Source organism: Scyliorhinus torazame, chromosome 3, assembly GCF_047496885.1.
Source record: "Scyliorhinus torazame isolate Kashiwa2021f chromosome 3, sScyTor2.1, whole genome shotgun sequence".
Taxonomy (NCBI): domain Eukaryota; kingdom Metazoa; phylum Chordata; class Chondrichthyes; order Carcharhiniformes; family Scyliorhinidae; genus Scyliorhinus; species Scyliorhinus torazame.
In genome coordinates this window covers 133,832,277-133,856,383 of record NC_092709.1, presented here as the reverse complement: position 1 = coordinate 133,856,383, position 24,107 = coordinate 133,832,277, and the positions used below count along the sequence as shown (strand labels likewise).

Here is a 24,107-nt window from a genome sequence, read left to right as displayed (position 1 = left end):
ATTCACAGAACAGTGAAAAGAAAATGGGCGGGATTCTCCACTCCCGCACCGAAGTGGCCGCGCCGTCGAGGTTCACGACGGCGCAAAACGGCCCCGATCCTGACCGATTCAGGCCCTGACAATGGGCTAGGATCGGGGCCGTGTCATCTACACGCGCCAGGCCTTGTCGCCCACGTAAAGGCAGCGCCGCACAGATGACGCGGCCGGCGCCGCATAACTGGCGTCATCCTCGCATGCGCGGGTTGGCCGGCGCCATCCCGCGCATGCGTGCTTGCCGTCCTCTCTAAGTCCGCCCCGCAAGAAGATGGCGGATGGATCTTGCGGGGCCGCGGAAGGAAGGAGGTCCTCCTTCAGAGAGGACGGCCCGACAATCGGTGGGCACCGATCGCAGGCCACCCCACATTTGAGGTACTCCCCGGTGCAGGACGTATTCATCGTATTCATCGATCACACTGAGGAAATACGTGTGTCGGTCGGAGGAGGGGAGGGAGCCTTTGAAATCCACGCTGAGGCATTCAAAGGGGCGGGAGGCCTTCACCAGGTGCGCGCGGTCCGGCCGGTAGAAGTGCGGTTTGCACTCAGCACAGACCTGGCAGTCCTTGGTGATCGTCCTTACTTCCTCGACGGAGTAGGGCAAATTTCGTGCCTTAATGAAGTGGTACAACCGAGTGACCCCTGGGTGACAAAGGCTGACGTGCAGGGTCCGGAGTCGGTCTACCTGTGCGCTGGCACATGTACCTCGGGATAGGGCGTCTGGGGGCTCGTTGAGTTTGCCAGGGCGATACTTAAATCTCGTAGTTATAGGTGGAGAGCTCGATTCTCCACCGCAAGATTTTGTCATTTTTGATCTTGCACCGCTGTGTGTTATTGAACATGAAGGCAACCGACCGTTGGTCAGTGAGGAGAGTGAATCTCCTGCCGGCCAGTTAATGCCTCCAGTGTCGCACAGCTTCAACGATAGCATGGGCCTCTTTTTCGGCGGATGAGTGCCGAATTTCAGAGGCATGGAGGGTGCGGGAAAAGAATGCCATGGGCTTGCCTGCCTGGTTTCGGGTGGCGGCAAGGGCGACGTCCGTTGCGTCGCTTTCTACTTGGAAAGGAAGTGTTTAATCTACAGCGTGCATTGTGGCCTTGGCAATATCAGCTCTGATCCGGGCGAAAGCCTGTTGGGCCTCTGCCGTCAGGGGGAAATGAGTGGACTGTATGAGTGGGCACGCCTTGTCCGCATAGTTTGGGACCCACTGAGCATAATGCGAGAAGGACTCCAGGCAGCGTTTGAGGGCCTTGGGGCCGTGGGGAAGGGGAAGCTCCATGAGGGGGCACATGCGGTCGGGATCGGGCCCCAGAACTCCGTTCTGGACCACGTAGTCGAGGATGGCTAAGCGGTTTGTACAGAACACACACTTCTCCTTGTTGTACGTGAGGTTGAGGAGAGTGGCGGTGTGTAGAAATTTAGCGAGGTTGGCGTCGTGGTCCTGCTGATCATGGCCGCAGATGGTCACATTGTCTAGGTACGGAAACGTGGCCCGCAAGCCGTACCAGTCGACAATTCGGTCCATCTACCTTTGGAAGACCGAAACCCCATTGGTGAAGGGGACCCTAAGGAAGTGATATAGACGGCCGTCTGCCTCGAAGGCAGTGTATGGCCGGTCCAATTTACGATGGGGAGCTGGTGGTAAGCGGATTTCAGGTCCACCGTTGCGAAGACCCGGTACTGTCCAATCTGGTTAACCATGTCAGATATGCGTGGGAGGGGGTACGCGTCGAGCTGCGTGTACCTGTTGATGGTCTGGTTGTACTCCATGACCATTCGACGTTTCTCCCCAGACTTAATCACTAACACTTGAGCTCTCCAGGGGCTGTTGCTGGCCTCGATAACTCCCTCCTGAAGCAACCGCTGGACCTCGGACCTGATGTAGGCCTTATCCTGGGTGCTGTACCGTCTGCTCCTGGTGGCGACGGGTTTGCAATCTGGAGTTACATTGGCAAAGAGGGAAGGAGGATCGACCTTTAGGGTCGCAAGGCCGCACACAGTGAGGGGTGGTAAGGGTCTGCCGAATTTAAGGGTCAGGCTCTGGAGGTTGCACTGAAGATCCAGGCCAAGGATAAGTGCAGTGCAGAGGTTAGGGAGGACGTAGAGGCGATAACTGTGGAACTCTACGCCTTGGACTGTGAGCGTGACCGTGCAGTACCCCCGGATCGCTATGCGATGGGATCCGGAGGCCAGGGAGATACTTTGATTGGTTTGGTGTACATTAAGGGAGCAGCGCTTTACCGTATTTGGCTGGACAAAGCTTCCGGTGCTCCCGGAGTCCAGTAGGCAGGAGGTCACGTGGCCATTGACTTTCACACTGGTGGATGCGTTGGTCAGAGTGTGTGGTCTGGACTGGTCGATTACCATGGATGCGAGTCGTGGTTGATCGTCGGGTAGTGAGGCGGCTGCTGCGTTGGGGTCCTGAAACGCCGTTGGTCTCCGTATGCTGTAGGATGGACAAGATGGCGGCGCCCGGAGGTCCTGGGGGTCACAAAATGGCGGTGCCCATGGAACGCACGTTGCGGGGGTGGAGCAAGATGGCGGCCCCCATGAAACGCATGTGTTGTGCGGGGGAGAAGATGGCGGCGCCCATTGCTCGCACATGGTCTGGGGAGGAGGGGAGAATAGCGGCGCCCATTGTCCGTAACTGGTGGGGGTGGGGGCGACCGCTGCCGCTGAGCTGGCCTGGTGTGGGGGAGAAGATGACAGCGCCCATTGCTCGCACATGGCCTGGGGAGGAGGGGAGGAAATCGGCGCCCATTATCCGTGACCGGGGGGGAAGGGTTGGGGGCGACCGCTGCCGCTGAGCGGGCCTGGTGCGGAGGAGAAGATGGCGGTGCCCATTGCTCACACATGGCCTGGGGCAGAGGGGAGGATAGCGGCGCCCATTGTCCGTGACCGGGGGGGTTGGGGTCTGCCGCTGAGCGGGCCTGGCACACCGCTGCGTAGTGGCCCTTCTTCCCGCAGGCCTTACAAAGGGCAGCACGGGCCGGGCAGCGTTAGTGGGAGTGTCTTTGTTGGCCGCAAAAATAGCATTGGGGCCCCCCGGAGATCACCGGCTGGCGCGTAGCGCACGAGTACTGGGTGGGTAGTGCCCCCACTGGGGCAGCTGCCTGTGGGGCCCATGAAGTGTATGAGCAGTGGGCCATGCGGTTGGGGCCGTAGGACTGTACATTGCGCAGGGCAACCGTCATGGAAAACGCTAGTGATTTAGTCTCTGCGAGGTCGCGCGTGGCCCCTTCTAGGAGCCGCTGCCTGATAACATCGGACCCAATCCCAGTTACAAAAGCGTCCCTCATAAGGAGGTCTGAGTGCTCCTTAGCTGTAACGTCCTGGCAGTCACAGTCCCGAACTAGTGGGATCAGGGCCCTCCAGAAGTCCTCGATTGACTCATCAGGTAGTTGAGTACGCGTTGCGAGCGCGTGTCTGGCGAAGAGCGTGTTCGTCTTCTGCTCTTAACTCTCTTTAAGTCGAGTCATAGCGTCAGCGTAATTGGGCGCATCCTGGATCAGCGGGAAGATTTTAGAGTTAAGTCTGGAGTACAAGATTTGAATCTTCTGAGCCTCTGGAACAGGGGTCGGTGCTGCGTTGATAAACGCTTCAAAACAAGCGAGCCAGTGCTGAAAGTCCTTTCTGGTGTTGCTTGCCTGTGGATCCAGCTGCAGACGATCTGGTTTAATCCGGAGGTCCATCTTCTGAATCAGATACGAATAAATTGAGGCACGATCAATTTGGCTGGGGACGAAGTTGAATTCAAACTGAGGCTTTATTAGTATCTGAAGTATGGCCTCCTACAGCAGCTGACGAATTGGCTGCGAGCTGAAGGCCACGCATATTTATAACCCGGCTCCTGGGCGGAGCTAGCATGCAGGGGTCCAGGTGAACCTGCAGTGCAGATTCTACCGTACAACCCTTAATATAGGAACACAGTGGTTTACCACAACCCAATTCATTTTTTCCAATTAAGGGCAATTTAGTGTGGTCAATCCACTGACCCGGCACATGTTTGGGTTGTGGGGTCGAAACCCACGCAAACACGGAGAGATGTGCAAACTCCACACAGACAGTGACCCAGAGCTGGGATCGAACCTGTAATCTGGGTGCCATGAGACAGCAGTGCTAACCACTGTGCCACCGTGCTGCCCTCAAAACATTGCTTCCCTAATTAATTGCAAATTTTGGCATCGGGTGATTGATCAATGATACCCAATTTAAAAGGTCCAGGCTATTAAATCTAAGTGAGAAATCTGCCTGCTTCCCCAAATTCAGCATTTTCCTGTGAACAAGGACAGTCAGCCATTTGTGAACATGCAGGCTGGATAACAGTGCTCTGTGGATGATCCCAACCCACAACTATTAAGTTTGACAGCCTTGGCCGAGCACATTAAGTAGTTTCCTTTCAGAAGGAACTTCAATTCTTACACATACAAGTTTCTGTGACACAATTTGCATTAAAGAAGCAAAAATAATTGTAATTTGCAAATGTGTAAAGAAAGACTTGTCCACTAATCAAAGATTTTCACTCAAATTGCTAGTGTCAAAAAGCACCTCAGCTCATCAGTAGTCTTTACCAAGGCTGAAGGGGTAAGGGATTAAAAAATGAAAGACAAAAATGAAGAAGGAGGAAGCTGCACATGTAAACTAGAGGCAACAGCTAACTGGTTCGGCACTTACATAACAACATTTGGGTCTCATTAGCAACCAGTGTCTGCCAACCTGGATCCTGTGAAGATAATTTCCCCAGTCTGTCTGCTGTGCCTTATAGGAGACATGTATACTTCAAAAGTACTTCATTAGCTTAAAACACTTGGGACGTCCTGTGGTCATGTAATGTGCCATATCAATGCCAATCTTTCTTTCACAGCCGTATCTGATTCCTGCACTGCAACAAATTCTGCAAATATGATTGGTGGCTTCTTAAGGGTGTGGTTAGTCTACAAATTATTTGCTTTCACTGGGTACACATACACATGGTATGCTATGATGGGAGGGTTTCTCGAACAGTGAATCTGGCCTTTCAACATATTTATGTCGTCACAACTTTTGCCACCATTCACCTGGAAAGCACAGGCTTCTGTCTGCACTATTATTCTGCTAAATTGATGTCTGGTCACCTATCTGGAGGAAGAAGTTCATATAGTGCATTAAACTGAGGAAAATTGCAGCCCGAAAATTGATTATATATTGATTGCAATTCCATTAGCAATCCACAGAATTCCAAACACAAAATAAATTCATATGTGCGTATTTTTTGGAACAATGTATAAAGAAAACAATGTTCCACTTTTCTCTTCATGGGTAACAAGTCACTGAAACCATCTTGACATTTCATTGTAGCAGCCTATAGGATTCCCGCTCTATTGTTCCTAGCATTGTCTTTTGTGAGGGCCACGAAGAATCCAGCACAAGTTTGTCGAGTCAAACAGAAATTAACTTTATTTACAACAATATGTACACAGCAGCAGTAGTTCATTACTGTTTTCTTCTCCAGCCGGTAGCACACTGGCCAGCTCTATTTACGCAGCTGCAACTACTAGTGATTGCCCCGTCTCCCTCATTGGCCGAGCTCATACTCCCCAAGGCTGATGGGTAACCAATTGTCCCCAGCCAATTCGATCGAGGCAGGTTACAACATTATCCATAATGGAAGAGACATTTTTGAGTCCATTTTCTCTTTTCTACCGTTGTTATTTTCTTGTTTAGAACATAGAACGGTAAAGCACAGAACAGGCCCTTCCGCCCTCGATGTTGTGCTGAACATTGTCCGAAACCAAGATCAAGCTATCCCACTCTCTGTCATTCTGGTGTGCTCCATGTGCCTATCCAATAACCGCTTGAAAGTTCCTAAAGTGTCCGACTCCACAGGCAATCCATTCCACACCCTAACCACTCTCTGAGTAAAGAACCTACCTCGGACATCCCTCCTATATCTCCCACCCCGAACCTTATAGTTATGCCCCCTTGTAACAGCTACATCCACCCGAGGAAATAGTCTCTGAATGTCCACTCTATCTATCCTCCTCATTATCTTAGAAACCTCTATTAAGTCGCTTTTCATCCTCCTCCGCTCCAAAGAGAAAAGCCCTAGCTCCCTCAACCTTTCCTCATAAGACCTATCCTGCAAACCAGGCAGCATCCTGGTAAATCTCCTTTGCACCCTTTCCAATGCTTACACATCCTTCCTATAATGAGGTGACCAGAACTGCACACAATACTCCAAATGTGGTCTCACCAGGGTCATGTATAGTTGCAGCATAACCCCACGGCTCTTAATCTCAAGCCCCCTGTTGATAAACGCTAACACACTATAAGCCTTCTTCACGGCTCTATCCACTTGAGTGGCAACCTTCAGAGATCTGTGGACATGAACCCCAAGATCTCTCTGTTGCTCCACATTCCTCAGAACCCTGCCGTTGACCATGTAGTCCGCATTCAAATTTTTTCAGCCAAAATGAATCACCTCGCACTTATCAGGGTTAAACTCCATCTGCCATTTTTCGGCCCAGCTCTGCATCCCATCAATGTCTCTTTGCAGCCTACAACAGCCCTCCACCTTATCCACTACTCCACCAATCTTGGTGTCATCAGCAAATTTACTGACACACCCTTCAGCTCCCTCCTCCAAGTCATTGATAAAAATCACAAATAGCAGAGGACCCAGCACTGATCCCTGTGGTACACCGCTGGTAACTGGTCTCCAGTCTGAACATTTTCCATCCACCACCACCCTCTGTCTTCTATGTGATAGCCAGTTACTTACCCAATTGGCCAAATTTCCCTCTATCCCACACCTCCTTACTTTCGTTATGAGCCGACCATGGGGAATCTTATCAAACGCCTTACTAAAATCCATGTATACAACCTCAACTGCTCTACCTTCATCTACACACTTAGTTACCTCCTCAAAGAATTTAATCAAATTTGTGAGGCAAGACCTACCCTTCATGAATCCGTGTTGACTATCCCGGATTAAGCTGCATCTTTCCAAATGGTCATAAATCCCATCCTTCAGGACCTTTTCCATTATCTTCCCGACCACCAAAGTAAGACTAACTGGCCTATAATTACCAGGGTCATTCCTATTCCCTTTCTTGAACAGAGGAACAGCATTCTCCAGTCCTCTGGCACTATCCCCATGGACAGCGAGGACCTAAAAATCAAAGCCAAAGGCTCTGCAATCTCATCCCTTGCCTCCCAAAGAATCCTTGGGTATATCCCATCTGGCCCTTTGAAACAACTGTGTTTTAGTTCTCGAAATGCTCCTGTATTCTTCTACATGCATTAAACCAGCAGAGTTCATTGCTCTTGCATGAAAACATGATGATTTCACCTTCCTGTTGGAACACACAGTGAGATTAGCAATCTAACCCAATTTGGTGTGTCACATAATCCTGTTCGTACAGCAGATAGAATTTTGCCCATGACATTAAATTACATAAATTACTTGCATCTAGTTTTGGTAGATTGTGTGCTGCTGCATCTCTTCATTCCATTCATTCTTTACTGGTCATTTATCTTTAGTCTATTCAGTCTGAACGTTAAGGGTGGCCCAGATTTGCTGAAGTAGATATGAACCTTCTTACATTTCTGCAGCTCAATGGCAAATGAATAGTAAGAATATTATCCACAACCCTGTCACACTCTTGGTGCTCGCACAATGATTATTTTTAGTCTATTGCCATAAAATAATATTACTGGAGGAGAAAATAAATATTAGAGGCTCGTGTTCCAGTAAAGGGGAGGCAGTGGCGTTGTGGTATTGTCACTGGATTAGTAATCCAGAGACCCAGGATAATGCTCAGGGGACCTGGGTTCGAATCCCATCAGGGTAGGTGGTGGAATTTGATTTGGTGCGGCACGGTGGCACTGCTGCCTCACAGCGCCAGGGACCCAAGTTCAATTCCAGCCTCGGGTCACTGTCTGTATGGAGTTTGTAATTTCTCCCTCTGTTTGCGTGCGTTTCCTCCGGGTACTGCAGTTTCGTCCTACAGTCCAAAGATGTGCAGGTTAGGTGGTTTGTTCATGCTAAATTACCCGTAGTGTCCAAAAGATTAGGTGGGGTTACGGGGATAGGGTGGTGAAGTGGGCCTTGGTGGGGTACTCGTTCATATGGTCAGTGTCGATTTGATGGGCCGAATGGACTCCTTTTGTCATTTTAGAGATTCTGTAATCTGAAACTAATGACAACGTTTTGCTAGCTAGCATTTCTAGTTAGATTGAAGCGGCATGTGATTGTAATTCACTTATTCAAGAACATTAAGTACTCTTTTAACATGTCATGAACATAAAAATATTCCTGGCCCTTATGCAATGCACAGAATTTAGTTTATTTCTTGGTAAACCACCAGTGCTTTTGTGCTCATGGAGTACCAATATATAATAATCTGTATATTTTCAAATCATTGAGCTGCAAGAGAGTGTGGAAGGCAAGAAAATTGTGGAGTTCATTCTCAAAGGAGATTCAACCTGAAGGTTCCTTTGCAGGCCCTTTTTCAAATCTGCAGCTACTAGTTGCAGTCAGTGACAGAATTTTGATTTCTTATTTTGCTATTAGCTGGAGTTCCAAGTACATTTTTCAGTTCCATCAAAGGGATGGCAGTGCAAGGTCAGAAGACCATTCAGCCTGTTGTGCCTGTTCTAGCATTCAGTGAAATCATGAGTTATCTGTAATCTTAGCTTTGTTTACCCAACTGTGCTCCATATACCTTGATATCCTGACCTGACAACTTATCAGTAAATAAAAAGAAAAAATAAATAACCTTTATTGGCACAAGTAGGCTTACACTAACACTGCAATGAAGTTACTGTGAAAAGCCCCTAGTTGCCACATTCCGGCACCTGTTCGGGTACACGGAAGGAGAATTCAGAATTCTCAGCTGGTATGGGAATTGAACCCGCACTGCTGGCCTTGCTCTGCATCACAAACCAGCTGTCTAGTCCACTGAACTAAACCAGCCCCTCTTAGTCTTGAAGATTTTAGTTCACCCTGCATCCACATATTTTTAGATTAGAGAGTTCCAGATTCCCACAACTGTGTGAAAAAATACTTTTCTCTAATTTTAACGTTCTGCCCCATTGCTCTGCATCTCTTCACCTGGGCTGCCAGGTTCGAATCCCACCATGGCAGATGGTGAAATTTGAATTCAGTAAAAAAATCTGGAATTCAAAGTCTAGTGATCCCAGCTGGTTCACTAATGTCCCTCAGGGAAGGAAATCTGCCGTCCTAACCCGGTCTGGCCTACATGTAACTCCAGACCCACACAGTGATGTGGTTGACTCTTAATCCGCCCCCTCCCGCACTGAAATGGCCTAGCAAACCACTCAGTTCAAGGGCAATTAGGGATGGGCAACAAATGCTGCCGCAGCCAGTGATGCCCACATCCCAAGAACGAATGAAAAAAAAAGGTTTTCTTATATTCTAGTAAATTCCTTTATCATTTAAAGATGTCAAATAAGTCACCCATCAACCATCGTAAATCAAACTCATAGACTGGGTTCTCTGCTGCCGGGAGTGGAGTTCACAAAGTGGGAAAATACGGGGGGAAATGGGATTGCCACCAGCCATTTCCGTTGCTCCGGTTCCCTGCTGGCGGTGGCATTAAGGTTTGTGCGCCGTGACAGCGACCCATTTGGACCCTATTAACGTGCTAGACACCGGATTCTCCACACCCCAGTGGTTCTCCAGCCCTTTGGGTCGGGATTCATGTAGGTATGGATTGGTACATATATTTGCCAGTGTGGCCCTGATGCGGTGGACTTTATGGTGGCCCAAGGGGGTAGGTATTTTAAGGTAGGTGTCCCCAAAATCTATTGGACGACCCCCTCTCACCCACAATGCAAACCTGCCCACCTCACCCACCAGACACCCCCCCCCCCACCAGACAGCCCATCCCACACCAGAGACACCCGCCACCAGAGACCCACCCCCCACCATAGCAGGGAACCCCCTTCGCAGGGAATCCCTCCATAGCAGAGACGCCCCTGATAAAAGAACCCCCTCCCATAGCAGAGAATCTCCCCCTCCATTACCCCTGCCTGGACGCGTGGGTTTCCTCCGGGTGCTTCGCTTTCCTCCCACAGTCCAAAGATGTGCAGGTTAGGTGGATTGGCCATGATAAATTGCCCTTAGTGTCCAAAAATGTTAGGTGGGGTTACTGGGTTACAGGGATGGGGTGGAGGTGTGGGCTTAAGTAGGCTGCTTTTTCCAAGGGCCGGTGCAGACTCGATGGGCTGAATAGCCTCCTTCTGCACTGTAAATTCTATGGTGATTCTAAGGAGCAGTCCAGGTAGATTCATTGTCTTTTCACTCACCTGTGCCTTATACCTGCTGCCTCAGACAGATGTCTAGAAAGTGGAAACTGCAACTTAATAGAAGCCAAAACCACATCACCAGGCTTTAAGGCCCCTCAGATTCTTTGATCTGCAAGACTTCTATTCACTTCAAAGAGAAATAGCTTTTGTTCGCCTGTAATTGATGGCTTATAGACAGCCTGATGTCTGGATTGTTTATTTTAATTTCCCATCACAATTGGTACTATGCTTTGAACCGAACTGCAATGTTTATAAACATCTAGGAGTTGAGCGCTTTCACTGCCTCTTTTTCTCAGCAGAAAGAACTTGATTGTTTTTGATGTGTTCATGAGCTGTCAATCACAGCTAGATGTTTCTAAACATTGCCGTTAGTATCGCAGCAGGCTACTTCGATTCACAGGTGGAGTTGTCAGCAACTTTCCAGTCCCTGTAGGTGCAGCTGGAGGAGTCCAACTGCCTTCAGGTGCAGGAGATCATGCTGACAATGCGTGGTACCCAGGCCAACACTGAACAGGTGCTGTCTGCAGTGGAAGCCTTGGTCCAAGAAGTCAGAGCCATGGGTCGAGACATCCAAGGCTTGGGGCACACTGAGCAGTCGATGGCAGAGGCTCAGGCAGATATGTGCCGGGCCAATATGGATATTGCAGCAGCGCTCCAGAGCTTGGTCCACTCACAAAGGGTCTTGGCTGAGGGCACCGAAAGCATTGGTTGGGTGTTGACTGAATTAAGCCAGTCCCAGAGAGATGTGACATAGAACCAGAGGAACATGGCCCAGTCTCAGTACCCCATGGTTGAGGGCATTCTGACCCTGGTTCAACAAGAGCGGGCCTCCAGGGCTGGCAGTGGCAGATCACGGTAGAGCCTCCGGAGTTCACTCCAACCTCACCTCCACCCAATGGAGTACCCCGGGGGCCAGCGAGCACCCTGAGGGAGGAGGGCGTAAAGGGCCCCAATCTGGTGCCTTCTGCAGGGGAGGTGTTGTAGCAACTCAGCGCTTCTAAATCTCCCCCTACTGACATTGGCACATCTGGTGGGCAGCAGGCAGAACAGGGTGGCACCTCGTCACCTGTGACACCTTAAAGTTGGCTTGCCCTCCAGAGGACGGCCTCCAAAGGCATCTCGGGTCAGAGGGCGAGATATGCAGTAGGCCGCCTCCGTGTCCCTGTGGTGGCCCTGCAGCACACGTTGGGAGATCTGCCGTGCCAGCTCGGGTTCCATGCCCGGTTCTTCCGAGCCGTCCTCCTCATCAGATGAGCCCTGGCAATTCCTCCTCCTCCAGTATGACCCCCGCTGCTACGCGATATTGTGCAGGATGCAGCAGGCCAGCACGATGTTAGAGACCCTCCTGGGGCTATATTGGAGCACCCCATTGGAGTGGTCCAGTCATCGGAAGTGCACCTTGAGGGCGCCGGTGCACCACTCAATGACAGTCCTGGTTGCTGCATGGATGCCGTTATAACAGGTCTCTGTGTCGATCTGGCGCTTTCGGGCAACTGTCATTAACAAAGACCTCAGCGGGTAACCCCTATTACCCAAGAGTCTATCCCTCACCTGAGGGAGCGCCTCGAAGGGGTTGGGAACCGACGAGTGCGCCAGAATGTAGGCATCCTGCGCGATGCCTGGGTATCGGGTGCAGAGGTGCATAATGTGCAGCTGGTCGTCACACACCAACTGCACTGTCAGGGAGTGGAACCCCTTTTGGTTGTTGAAGGGCACCCTCTGATGAGCCGGTGCTTGTAGGGAGACATGTGAGCCATCGATCACCCCCTGGACCTGGGGCATGACAGCGAAAGCGGCAAATCCTGGTGTGCCTGGTCCAAACTAAAGTTTATATAGTCTGCTGCTCAGGTGCATAGGGCATCCATTACAGCGCGGATGCACCTGTGTACAGATGTCTGAGGGATCCCAGACAGGACCCGCCCTTGGCGCTTGGAAAGACCCAGAGACATAAAAGCTCAGAGCAACGATACCTTGACGGCCACCGTGAGCGGATCTCCTCCTCCAAGCCCCTGTGGTGCCAGGTGTGCCACCATCTGGCACAGGTGGTGCATAGTCTCCCTGATTAGTTAAAGTCTTTGGCAGCACACGTGGTCTGGCAGCTCTTTGAAGGACAGGCGCTGACGGTATACACTGTCGCAGCGCTTTCTTCACACCACTTCCTCAGCCTGTTGGATGGCCGGCACTTGAGCCTCACCGGCTGGCCCCTGCTCTTCTGGGACAGGCTCCTCTTGCACAGGGTACTTCCTGAGCTGGCCCTATGCCTCCAGCCTCCAGACGTCTACAATGGTAGCTGTGACCAGATAGATAGCGAGTTTGCTGACTGTTCTTTATACATGGATAGGATGGGTATAGAGGGATACGGCAGAAGAATGTGCTGAGGGTTTTGGCCAAGGGTGGTATCATGAACAGTACAGGTTTGGAGGGCCGAAGGGCCAGTTCCTGTGCTTCTTTGTTCTTTACTCCGAAATTCATTCTCTGCAGAGGGGGAAAAGAGAAGTCTTGTCAACAAGGTGAGTATTTCCTTGCCCATCCAAATCCAACAGGCTTCATGGTGATTCTCATTGTACTTCAGCTCCACCCCACCCCTCAGCCACTCCTCCCCGATATGCTGCCTTCCACACTGCACCCCTGTCCCCATCAGTGAACGGCACCAGGCCTGTGATGTGGGGATTCGTTATCCTCACCACCCGTCCCTGTCAACAGGGGTACCGGTGGCTGCCACAATCCGTGTCAGCGATAGTCTCGGCAGCTCTTGTGCTGTTCCCCAGTGGGGTCTACTGTGAGTGTTCTCATTGGGTGGGATGTGTGTTATCTCACCAGCAGGGTGGCACCTGGTTGTGTGGTGGAGAGGGTCCCAGTGTGCCACCAATCACCTCCATGATTGCAGGCTTGTGTGGGCAGGCCCTACAGATGGGGGTGAGTGAAGGAAGTGTGCATCTGCTGGGAGCTGAGCTGCAATGTGATGTGGGTCTTGGTTGTGACACACAGGTTGTGACAACCTGGCTGGGGGCAGGATGGATGGGATCAGGGGCGCAGTGGGCAGGAAGGGCTTGACCCCTCCCTGTGCAGCTGGATTCTCGACTTCCTCACTAACAGACCGCAGTCTGCCAGGATAGGTAACAGCACCTCCTCCACAATAGTCCTCAACATCGGGGCCCTGCAAGGATGTGTGCTCAGTCCTCTACTGTACTCCCTGTACACACACGACTGTGTGGCAAGATTCAACTCCAATTCGATCTATAAGTTTGCAGATGATACGACTGTGGTGGGCCGTATCTCGAACAACGACGAATCAGACTACAGAAGGGAGATAGATCACTTGGTTGCATGGTGTACCGAAAACATCCTCTCTCTAAATGTTGGAAAGACCAAGGAACTGATCATCGACTTCAGGAAGCGTAGTGTGACACACGCCCATGTCTACATCAATGGTCGAGAGCTTTAATTTCCTGGAGGTCACCATCACCAACAGTCTGTCCTAGTCCACTCATGTTGGTGCAACAGTCAAGAAAGCCCAACAATGTCTCTACTTCCAACGGAAGCTAAAGAAATTTGTCATGTCTGCATCGACTCTCACAAACTTCTACAGATGTGCGATAGAGAGCATCCTATCCGGCTGCATCACAGCTTGGTAAGGCAACTGCTCGGCGCAAGATTTGACAGAGACCCCTCCCACCGAGGCTTTGCCCTCTTCCAGACCCTTCCATCAGGCAGAAGGTACAGAAGTCTGAAGACCAGCACATCCAGACATAGGTGCAGCTTCTTCCCCACAGCTACTAGACTCCTCATTGACTCTCCCTTGGACTGCTCAGTTCCCTATACGAACCCTGGGCGAGACTCTCTCAGCCCACGCCGGGCCAGAGAATCGCTGGGCCGGACGCGAATCGCGCGACTCCGGTCCGTCGATTCTCTGCTCAGCGTGACACCGGTGCACGGCACCGGAGCGCCCCCCCCCAGCGATTCTCCGCCCAGGATGGGCCGAGTACCGCCGGCGCCGTCCACGTGTGTCTTACCTGGCGGGACCTCAGCGTGCATCCTTTCGGGGGCGACCTGGTGGGGGGAGGAGGAGAGTCCGACCCCGGGGGGGCCTCGCTGTGGCCTGGCCTACCTGGCCTATCGGGGCCTACCGATCAGTGGGCCAGCCTCTCGGCGGGGGGGCCTCTTTGTCTCCGCGCCGGCCTCTGTAGCCTTACGCCATGTTGCGCGGGGCCGTTGCGCGGGGCCGGGGTGGAGAAGGAAGCCACCACGCATGCGCGCCTCTGTGCCGGTTGCAGCACGCATGCGCAGACCCGCGGTGCCCATTTGACGCTGGTATCAGCAGCTGGAACGGCGTGGGTTGCTCCAGTGCCGTGCTGGCCTCCTGGAGGGCTCAGAATCACTGCTCCTGGGGGCCTGTTGACGCCGTTGTAAAACGCAAAGGCGTTTACGATGGCGTCTATACTTAGCCTCAGGATCAGAGACTCCCACCCTCTATTCACGGCGCCCTATGCTGCTCTTGTTTGGCCCTTGTTCCACACTATAACGAATCACTATTTGTTGATGTACCATTGTCAATGTACTCTGTCGATTATTCTTTTGTCTATTATATATGTACTGGGACATCCACTTGGCTGCAGAAAAATACTTTTCACTGTACTTCAGTACATTTGACAATAAATATCAATCAATCAAAGCCCATAGTGATGTGACCTATGTTTGGGGTGAGCTCTGCTGTTCCCCTGCTTCCTCTGCAGTGGGGCTGTGCTTCTGGTGAGTGCACTGAGGAGTGGCTGCACCTGCTGTTCCACTGATTGAGCTTGGCCACACCCATCCCATTGATGGTCATCTGTGGTCTGAGGGTTTCCAGAGGGACGGCCTAGGTGGGCTCCCAAATGACCACAGGCTGTCTAAACGTTTACAGGACACAGTGAGCATTCAGCAGAGTGAGCAACCAGGGGCCTGTAACTTGTACCAAATGGGTGCATTTAAGGCAAATACTGCAGCAAAAGCAGCCTGAGCCAGGCCACCCCTGTCCCAAGGGAGAGACCCCGATTCCACAGAGCTGTCACCAAGTCGCTGTCCACTACTCCCCCCCCCCCACCCCACCCCCTCCCCCCACCCCACCCTCCAGCTCGTGCTGAAATTTTTTTAACAATTGTTAAAACTATACCTTCTCTCTTCCCCTCAGCTGCCATTGCTCCCAGTCCCCTTTTATAAATGCCTGTAGTAAATTGCGCTTGTATGACTTCTGCTTGAGAGGTGTGCAGCATCACAGAGGCACGGAGCATACTGGGTCCAATGTGCTAAATACATTTAAATGAATGCAAATGCTGGTTTTGCATGACCCTGCCAGCACGGGCCGTAAACCTTATTTTCGCCACCAGGGAGGGACCACAGCATGGTGCCTGATTTGACGCCGGGCATGGTCCTCGATTTTGGCTGGACGCCCGATTCGCCGTCCGATCACGATTCGTGTTTCCGGTGTTGCAAGGCGGAAAGTCCAGCCCGTTAAGTTTAAAAAAGTAATTGCTTCGGAAAGGTTAGTAGAACTCGGGGTGGATAGTACACCTCCTGTTGCTCTATTGACATCCTAAATTGGTGCTCACTCTGTCACATTATAATGTCTGGAGTTTTAAATGTAAGTCCTTCTTCGATTCACCCCAGAATTGCTACTTCACTCCTCCCAAATATTGGATGTTTGTCTAATGCCCAAATCACTGTGTGGCTAATAAAGCTTGTGGGGTCTCTGACAGCCCCTCACCCCGCACCAGAGCCCGTTCCAATCCCCACTTTTGGGACTTACCCAAGGCCTGTTGCTGGTGAGACAGGCAACCAAAGATTGATGTCTCCACTTGGGTAAGTTGCCTGCAGAAGCTTGACCAGCATTTGTTTCCAACGATCCTTCGGTCTCATTGTTCTGTGTATGCTGGTGCTTCAAGGCTATGTCAGGGCCTGTAAACAGATGCAGACTAATTCCTAACCCACAGTAAATTTTAAAGAAGAATGACAAAATTGAGAATGGGCACCGATTAAGGATGTGGCCAGGATGATGGCAGATGGACTTTAACATAATTATATGCAACACAGGATAATCTGAATGGAAGAATTAAAACTGGGCCCATTATGTGAATGTAAATACATGTACGGGAGCTGAGCAAAAGGATTTAGTTACATCACAGGTAACAGAATCAGAAGACTAATATGATGGTGAGTTCATTATATGAAGTTTAGAATAACATATATTATGCGTTAAACATTGAGAGAAATATTTTAGTGCACACTTGAAGGTTGACATCTTTATCAACTGTTCCTCCATCCCTTTCCTCACCCATAGCATTTTTATCATTTCTCAAGCTTAATTTTCTAAATTATATGTCTCTGATGTTTAAGTATCATTCCTCTTCTATCATTCTATTCCAATGTCTCTCCCTGTAAAAATAGGTAACTTAAAATCAGCTGGAGTTAGATGCAAAGTAACCAACGAGCAGTGATGTTTCTAAGATTTGTTTTGAATTGTATTGTAAAGACATCTCCTGCCTTGTGCTTCCTTTGCAGTCTGATGGGACAGCTGTATTGATTGCCATATTCACCATACTGTTGCTACTGGGAATAGCATTGCTTTGGTGGTTTTGGCCTCTGTGCTGCATGGTGGTGAGTATGAATAAATGCATTTCAAGGCATTGGGCGTAATTCCAACACCTCGTTGAGCCCGGCAAACCTCCCGCTAAACAGGGCTCACGTCAAGCCCTGAAAGGAGTCTGATGCTCCCGACGTGATTTGGTTCACATCCTCACTGGGCGTGAACCAAGTTGACATAATTAATGAGTCTTTCAACACATTTTAAATATGCTCAGTCCATTGGGGGCCGCAGTGCCAAGGTGCAAGGTTGGCAGTGCCAGGGTCTGTTCCATGGTGCCAAGGGGCACTGCCAAGCGGTGGGGCCTGAGAGGGGTCATTGCCATGAAAGGGGGGGGGCATGAGGGAGGGTACGGGGGCCCTGAAGGGGTGCATGGAGGGGAGATCCAAAGGGAATGCATGAAGGGGGTGACCCTAAAACAGGATGTCTTAAAGAGGGTTTTGGGAGTGTGGTGGACCTGCAGAGATGGAGGCCTATAAACAGGCCGCGCAAATCTCTGAGGAGCTGGTCTTGCCGGCATCTTTAGGTCCCCACTTGAAAAAAATTGCCACGTGTGGGAAAGCTCAGTGAGAATCTCGCCAAGCTACAAGAAAATGACTACAGCGTGATTTAACTAAATGGGAACGAAATCCCATAGAGAGTGCATTTAGCCGTGTGTTTTCTGGGACACGCAGCGGTGAGGAACATAATGCTATAAAATGGCACTTGCGTTCGATAGGGGGCCTCAGCGTGGAATTAGTGGCTGAGGCCGCACTTTGCCTTGTTTTATGGACTGAGGAGCTCTGCTCGCGCAACTCCTCAGGGAAGTGAGAGGCCAGGACACCATTTTTAAATGGCACGCAAAAATGCCAGCTTAGCCCCTTGCCAGTGTCAGCCTGGCAGCACCAGGCTAGCAGTGCCAGGGTGCTCAGGTGGCACCAGCAGTGTCAGGGTACCACCCTGCCCAAGGGGCATGTACCGGGGGGGGGTTCTCCGATCCCCGGGGAGAACCTGCACAAGTGCCATTCTATCTGGTCCCCGTTTGTGGAGACCAGTACTGAATGGCGCTCACCCGAGGTCACCAAGGTGAAGGAGATAGATCCCACGCCTCAGGTACTTCAAGAATCTGCACTTTAAAGTTAGACTAGCTGTCTCGCTTTAATATGCAGATTTGCTAAAAAGTGATCCTGCCCACAATGGGCTGGATTTACATCACAACGTCTTGCGATATTGCGTTAGATCGCGTGAGGCTTGCGAGCTGGGTAGATTGCAGGAGTGGGATCTCCTGGCTTCTATCGGCCACGCTGCACCGCGGCGAGCTGTTCGGGCACAGCTTGGCCGTATAATCACACCCCAAGTTTGGGTGGATTGCGATGGGAATCGCGCCGGAACAGACTCAATGACTCAAAGCTGAAAATGTTCTAAAAGGTGATAGGAGGAAATTTATGCTAACTTTATATTGATTGTTGTACCAGTTGGAGACAAAAGCCAAGGCTATACTACATATGTTTCTTTCACGCTTGTCAAAACTATATTCTTCTACATATCTTTGATAGGTTCAATTTCATACAGTTCAAATTACTGCAGTTCTGTTGATCTACTTTGCTTCAAGCCTATTGTTTCAAACTCACATCCAAAAATGTTGTTAACAGCCAGCTTGGGAGTTGTTCTGCCAAGATGATTGTCAGGAAACCATGAGCACTCCATCCATTTGTTTACTCCTATTCAGATGTAAGCACACACCCAAAAACTTTACGATTTCCTGATATGTGGTGTGAAGCAATCCTTGGACAGACAGTGAAATTTTTATAACCAAGTGTGACTGCATGAAACTTCGAGGGGCCTGTCTAAAAAAGTGATCGAAGCCAATTCAATCGTAAATTTCAAAAGAGAATTGGATCTGCCCTTGGAAAGGAAAAATATATATAAGGCCAAGCAGAAAGAGCAGTGCAGTGGGGTGATTAATATAATTATAATAATTGAATAATGCAGGTACATTTCAGGGGACTAAGATGAAGAGAAAGGAACAGAAGTCGATGTCAAAAGGATTAGCTGAAGTAATGAGTTCTTGGCATAGACTAGTCGATTGAATGGCCAATAGCAATCCTGTGAATTATTTGGTGATTTCAGGCAGATGTGGATAGATCTTTGTCTGTTTAAGCTTGTAGCAGCAACCTAGAGGAGCTTGAGTGAATAACTGAACAGAGTTTGTAAGGGGGAGGGGGAGTGGATAAAGGTAACGCCTTTGGGAAAATTAATGGCAGTCCAGAACAAAACGTTAAACAAGCAGTTTGACTTTAGAAGGGGAAAGCGAGATCAGGAAGAGGTCGAATAGGATGTTGTTAGGTTACATAAGAAATGTTTTCTAAAATCAAGAGATGCTTTGACTATCATTGGACCAGTGACAGTCGAACCAAGCTGAGGCAAGCTGGAGGTACGGCATGAGAGGAGAATGGCCACCAGTCATATCAAAGGTGGCAGAGAGGTCAGGAAGGGATAAAGCACCACAGTTAGAGTCACAGGAATGTTTATAGCTTTGGTTCGACTGTTTTGCTACTTTGCGAAGGAAAAAAAATCTTGAATTGCAAGATAGATGAGCTGGCCAGTGGTCCTGAGAGGAAAAGAATATTGGAGATGGAGCAAAGTAGGCAGCATAGAGAGGGGTTGAAAGTATGTTTTGGGGAAGGGGTGAAATACTTGTTTTGAAAGAAGGGCACAGTATCCCATCAGAGGGTGGCATTTCATGAGATGCTTATGTTATTTTTATATTTGTAGCCAAACTTATTGAAATAAGTTGAACTTGATAGGTTTGAATTTTGTAGGCTTGCATCACGAGATGCACAAATTGCCCTTGTGGCTAGTGTGTGGGTTACCCAAACATATTCCACATGTCAAAGATTCTTGAAAATCATCATTGATATTACACAGACTCATTCGAGGCCAATAGGTATTCCAGCCGAACTCCTCATGAACAGGTTTCCTATGCAGTAGTAACGTCTATTTAATTAATTGTCAAATAAATAGACGTGCCTCAGAGCATCTGCCAACACGTTAATTCTATCTGAGAGACTTGGGTGCTAACGTGCCACTAATTAATGGTCACTGGAGAAGACATACCAGTTGGCAAGCTGAGAACAAATATTAATAGGTGACCAAAAAAACCCTCTCAGTTGTAAATCTGATCGAACGTTAACAAGTAGCCAAGGTGGAATACTTCAGAGAGATCACTGACATTATTGCTGTTGCACAAGTAATTAATTTGGTTTGTTTTTGATTTGGTTTCAGGTCATAAAAGATCCTCCCCCTCCTCCACCCCCTCGAAAAGAGGTATGTGAATGTTCTGCTGTGTTAAAGTTCCGTTAATGAAGGATAGTGCAAATATTAAAGGAGCAACATTGTTTTCTAGTTTTGTGGTCTGAAATTTATCTTATAAATCATACCCTCAAAGGAGGGCCTTTGGGTGACATCCTGAGGCCGTCCCAACAGCGTGCGGAGTGCTCAGTGATGATGCCGTTTTGGAGGGGGCGGAGCATCCTAACACAGGCGCCGTCCCCGAATTCGGCGCCAAAAGGACTCTCCGCACGATTGTCGAATAAAATTTCAGCGACGGCAAGCGGAGAATCCCGCCCCTACTTTGTCGCTCTGCAATCAGGTTTCTAATCCCATCATAGTACCAATGCTGTCACAAATGATATCCTATGGGGGAAACTCTATGGCTGTGTTGCACCCGGTGACACATCCTGCTATTCCCGGGCAAAAGGGAGAGAGCCCCGAAATGGATTTGGCGCCAGACGCTGACCAGAAACTGCACTGTCCTCACCTACATCCTTTAAAACTCTGGGATGGAAATGGCCTAGTCCTGAGGATCTGTCCTTCTTTAATGTCCTTAATTTCTCCATTACTATTATTTTGCTTACATTAATTTTCTTAATTCCTAGCCCTAATATTTTCTTTGAGCTGTCTGATGTGCTGAACCTTCCTCTACTCAGAAGAGATTTACCAGGATGTTGCCTGGTATGGAGGGCATTAGCTATGAGGAGAGGTTGAATAAACTTGGTTTGTTCTTACTGGAATGAAGGAGGCTGAGGAGCGACCTGATAGAGGTCTACAAAATTATGAGGGGCATAGACAGAGTGGATAGTCAGAGGCTTTTTCCCAGGGTAGAGGGGTCAATTACTAGGGGGCATAGGTTTAAGGTGCGAGGGGCAATGTTTAGAGGCGATGTACGAGGTACGTTTTTTACACGGTAGCACAGGCAGCACGATAGCACAAGTGGATAGCACTGTGGCTTCACAGCAGCAGGGTCCCAGGTTCGATTCCCCGCTGGGTCACTGTCTGTGCGGAGTCTGCACGTTCTCCCCATGTCTGCGTGGGTTTCCTCCGGGTGCTCCTGTTTCCTCCCATAGTCCAAAGACGTGCAGGTTAGGTGGATTGGCCATGATAAATTGCCCTTAGTGTCCAACAAGGTTAGATGGGGTTATTGGGTTACGGCGATAGGGTGGAAGTGAGGGCTTAAGTGGGTTGGTACAGACTCGATGGGCCGAATGGCCTCCTTCTGCACTGTATGTTCTATGTACACAGAGGGTAGTGGGTGCCTGGAACTCGCTGCTGGAGGAGGTGGTGAACGCAGGGACGATAGTGACATTTAATGGGCATCTTGTCAAATACATGAATAGGATGGGAATAGAGGGATACGGACCCCGGAAGTGCAGAAGATTTTAGTTTAGACGGGCAGCATGGTCGGCGCAGGCTTGGAGGGCCGAAGGGCCTGTTCCTGTGCTGTACTTTTCTTTGTTCTTCTTTGTTTGTACTGTAATTACTGATGCAAAGTAGTTATCAAGTGTGCGTGCTATTTCCTTCCTGTCATTGGCAACATCACCATTTATAAGTCTTCAAGGGGCTAACATTGCTCCTATGTTTTCGAAGATAATTGTAACTTTTTTGTCAATTTTGACAAACTAAACCTGGCCCAGTATTATACCTAATATGCCATGCCCCCATGGTTCTAGGATATAGTGTTGCATAAAACAATCCTGGACACACTCATGAAATTCTCAACCTTTCTGAAGTTTGCTCGTCTGCTTATCCTGATCTATACACAAGTTCAAATCCCAGAATAAAATCACACTTCCTTTGCCGAATGCTTGTCTCATCTCAGAAATTCGACAAGCTACCACTTCACACCTTCCACAAGGAAGCCTATACACAACTCCCACTACACCCCATCCATCCATATAGTCTACATGTTTTGCTTACCTCTTATTACATCATCTCATATCATTGGAATTATTTAATGCTAAATCATTAGGGCTACTCCTTCCCTTCTACTATTTTTTCTCTATTTCCGGTAGACTTAACAACCTGGTATGTTTAGTTCTCATTCCTGACGACTTTGCAGCCATGTCTCAAAATGGCTGCAATGTCATACCTTGTAAATTGAATTTTCACATGCAATTCACTCAATTTTCCCTCCATACTCCATAAATTTGTATAAAAGAATACTAATTTGGGTCGCACGCACTAATGTCACCTTCTGCTCTCTTGTCTTACCATCTCCTATTTCTTTCTTCCTAATTGATTTACTTTGCTTCTTTCGTTTTGTTTTAATTGCTTGCCTCAAACAAAAATTTTCCCTTTCTTCATTTTTGCTGTTTTGCAAACTATTACCTATACTGCCTTTACCACCTGAAGCCTCCCTCCCCCAAAGTACTTGTTTAAAGTTCTTGTGACCGTTCATTCTTTCCAATAAAAATACTACTGCTAAAGTCCCATGAGATTGAATTCCTCTTTTCCATACCACTCCTTAAGCCATGCATTTGCCTCCCTGATCTGCATACATCTTAACCAATTCATATGTGGTTTGGGGAATAATCCAACCATTATGACTCTTGAGACCTTGTCCTTTTAGTTTAGCTCCTAGTCCCTGGCACTCTCAGAACTGGACCTCATGCCTACTCTTCCCTATGTTGTTGGTCACAATGTGGACCACAATAACTGCATCCTTTTGATCCCTGTCCAACTTCCCTTCAGGCCTGTTTGTGATCCCGTTTTGATTCATGAAAAAAATATTCTGAGGCATTTTTGTAATAAAATGAAAAAGAATAAAAATACAAGTGCAAAGTTGCGTTTTTGACATAGACCAAGATATTTTGTTACATGCAAATTACTGCGGATGCTGGAATCTGAAACAAAAACAGAAAATACTGGCGAATCTCAGCAGGTCTGGTAGCATCTGTGGAGAGAAAAGGGAGCTAATGTTTCAAGTCTGGATGACTCTTTGTCAAAGCTGGAGAGAACTGGAAATAGGGTCAGATTTGTACTGTTGGGGGGAGGGGGGGGCGGTGCACGTGGAACAATGGGGCTGGATAGAGGGTCAGCGATAGATGGAGATTGGGGACAGAAAGACAAAGGGAATTTAAATGGGAGGTGATCAAGGCTAAGTAGGGTGCTGATTGTGACACATTAAGAGATTAGAATCTGTTAATTGCAGAACAAAAGTAAGCAATGTGTCAAAGATATTTAGTTGGCCAATTCAGATTTATTGGGAATAATTTTCACTTTGGGCATGAGTGAAAAACTGCCAATTGCAGATCAACCGCCTGATTATTTACCTAATCAATTATACCTCCTGGGCTGAATTCTCCGCCATCGGGGATCTCCATTTTGCCGGCAGTCCGGGGGTTTCCCGATGGTGTGGGGCTGCCCCACAATGGGAAACCCCCATTGACCAGTCGGCGAAACGGAGAATCCCGAAGGCATGCTGGTGCGGCGGGACGGGGAAACCCGCCATCTGTTAACTTCAGTGGAGAGAAAAATAGAGTAGGATGTATACTGATAGCCAGTCTGCTACGGCCCATTTTTGTACTGGTGCCCAAAGTGAAAATTAACTTCATTACCCTTTCAGAGTTGTTTTTAAATGCTCAGTTACATGTTCAGTACTGGGCTCAAGGAAACCTATTATATATTTATGTATCAAACTAATCCATTTAATGCACAGGAACCTGAACCAGACCCAGTAGCAAAATCGAAGTGGCCCACAGTTGATGCGTCATACTACGGTGGCAGAGGTGTTGGTGGCATTAAAAGAATGGAGGTATATTATAAATGTATTCCTTATTACTGTACTATTTAGTTGAATTGAAGAAATTAGCGATGCGATCTACCGAC

At 48.9% G+C, this 24,107-nt stretch overlaps 1 protein-coding gene across 1 annotated transcript in view; it reads left to right on the top strand.

The window, feature by feature from the left end:
• The window catches only part of antxr2a (ANTXR cell adhesion molecule 2a), a 303,927-nt gene that overhangs the window by 144,837 nt on the left and 134,983 nt on the right, over positions 1-24,107 (top strand). The window contains exons 12-14 of the mRNA XM_072496233.1: positions 16,880-16,975; positions 20,226-20,267; positions 23,938-24,033. Coding sequence (XP_072352334.1) covers positions 16,880-16,975; positions 20,226-20,267; positions 23,938-24,033 — 234 coding nt within the window. The remainder of the gene's footprint in view (positions 1-16,879; positions 16,976-20,225; positions 20,268-23,937; positions 24,034-24,107) is intronic.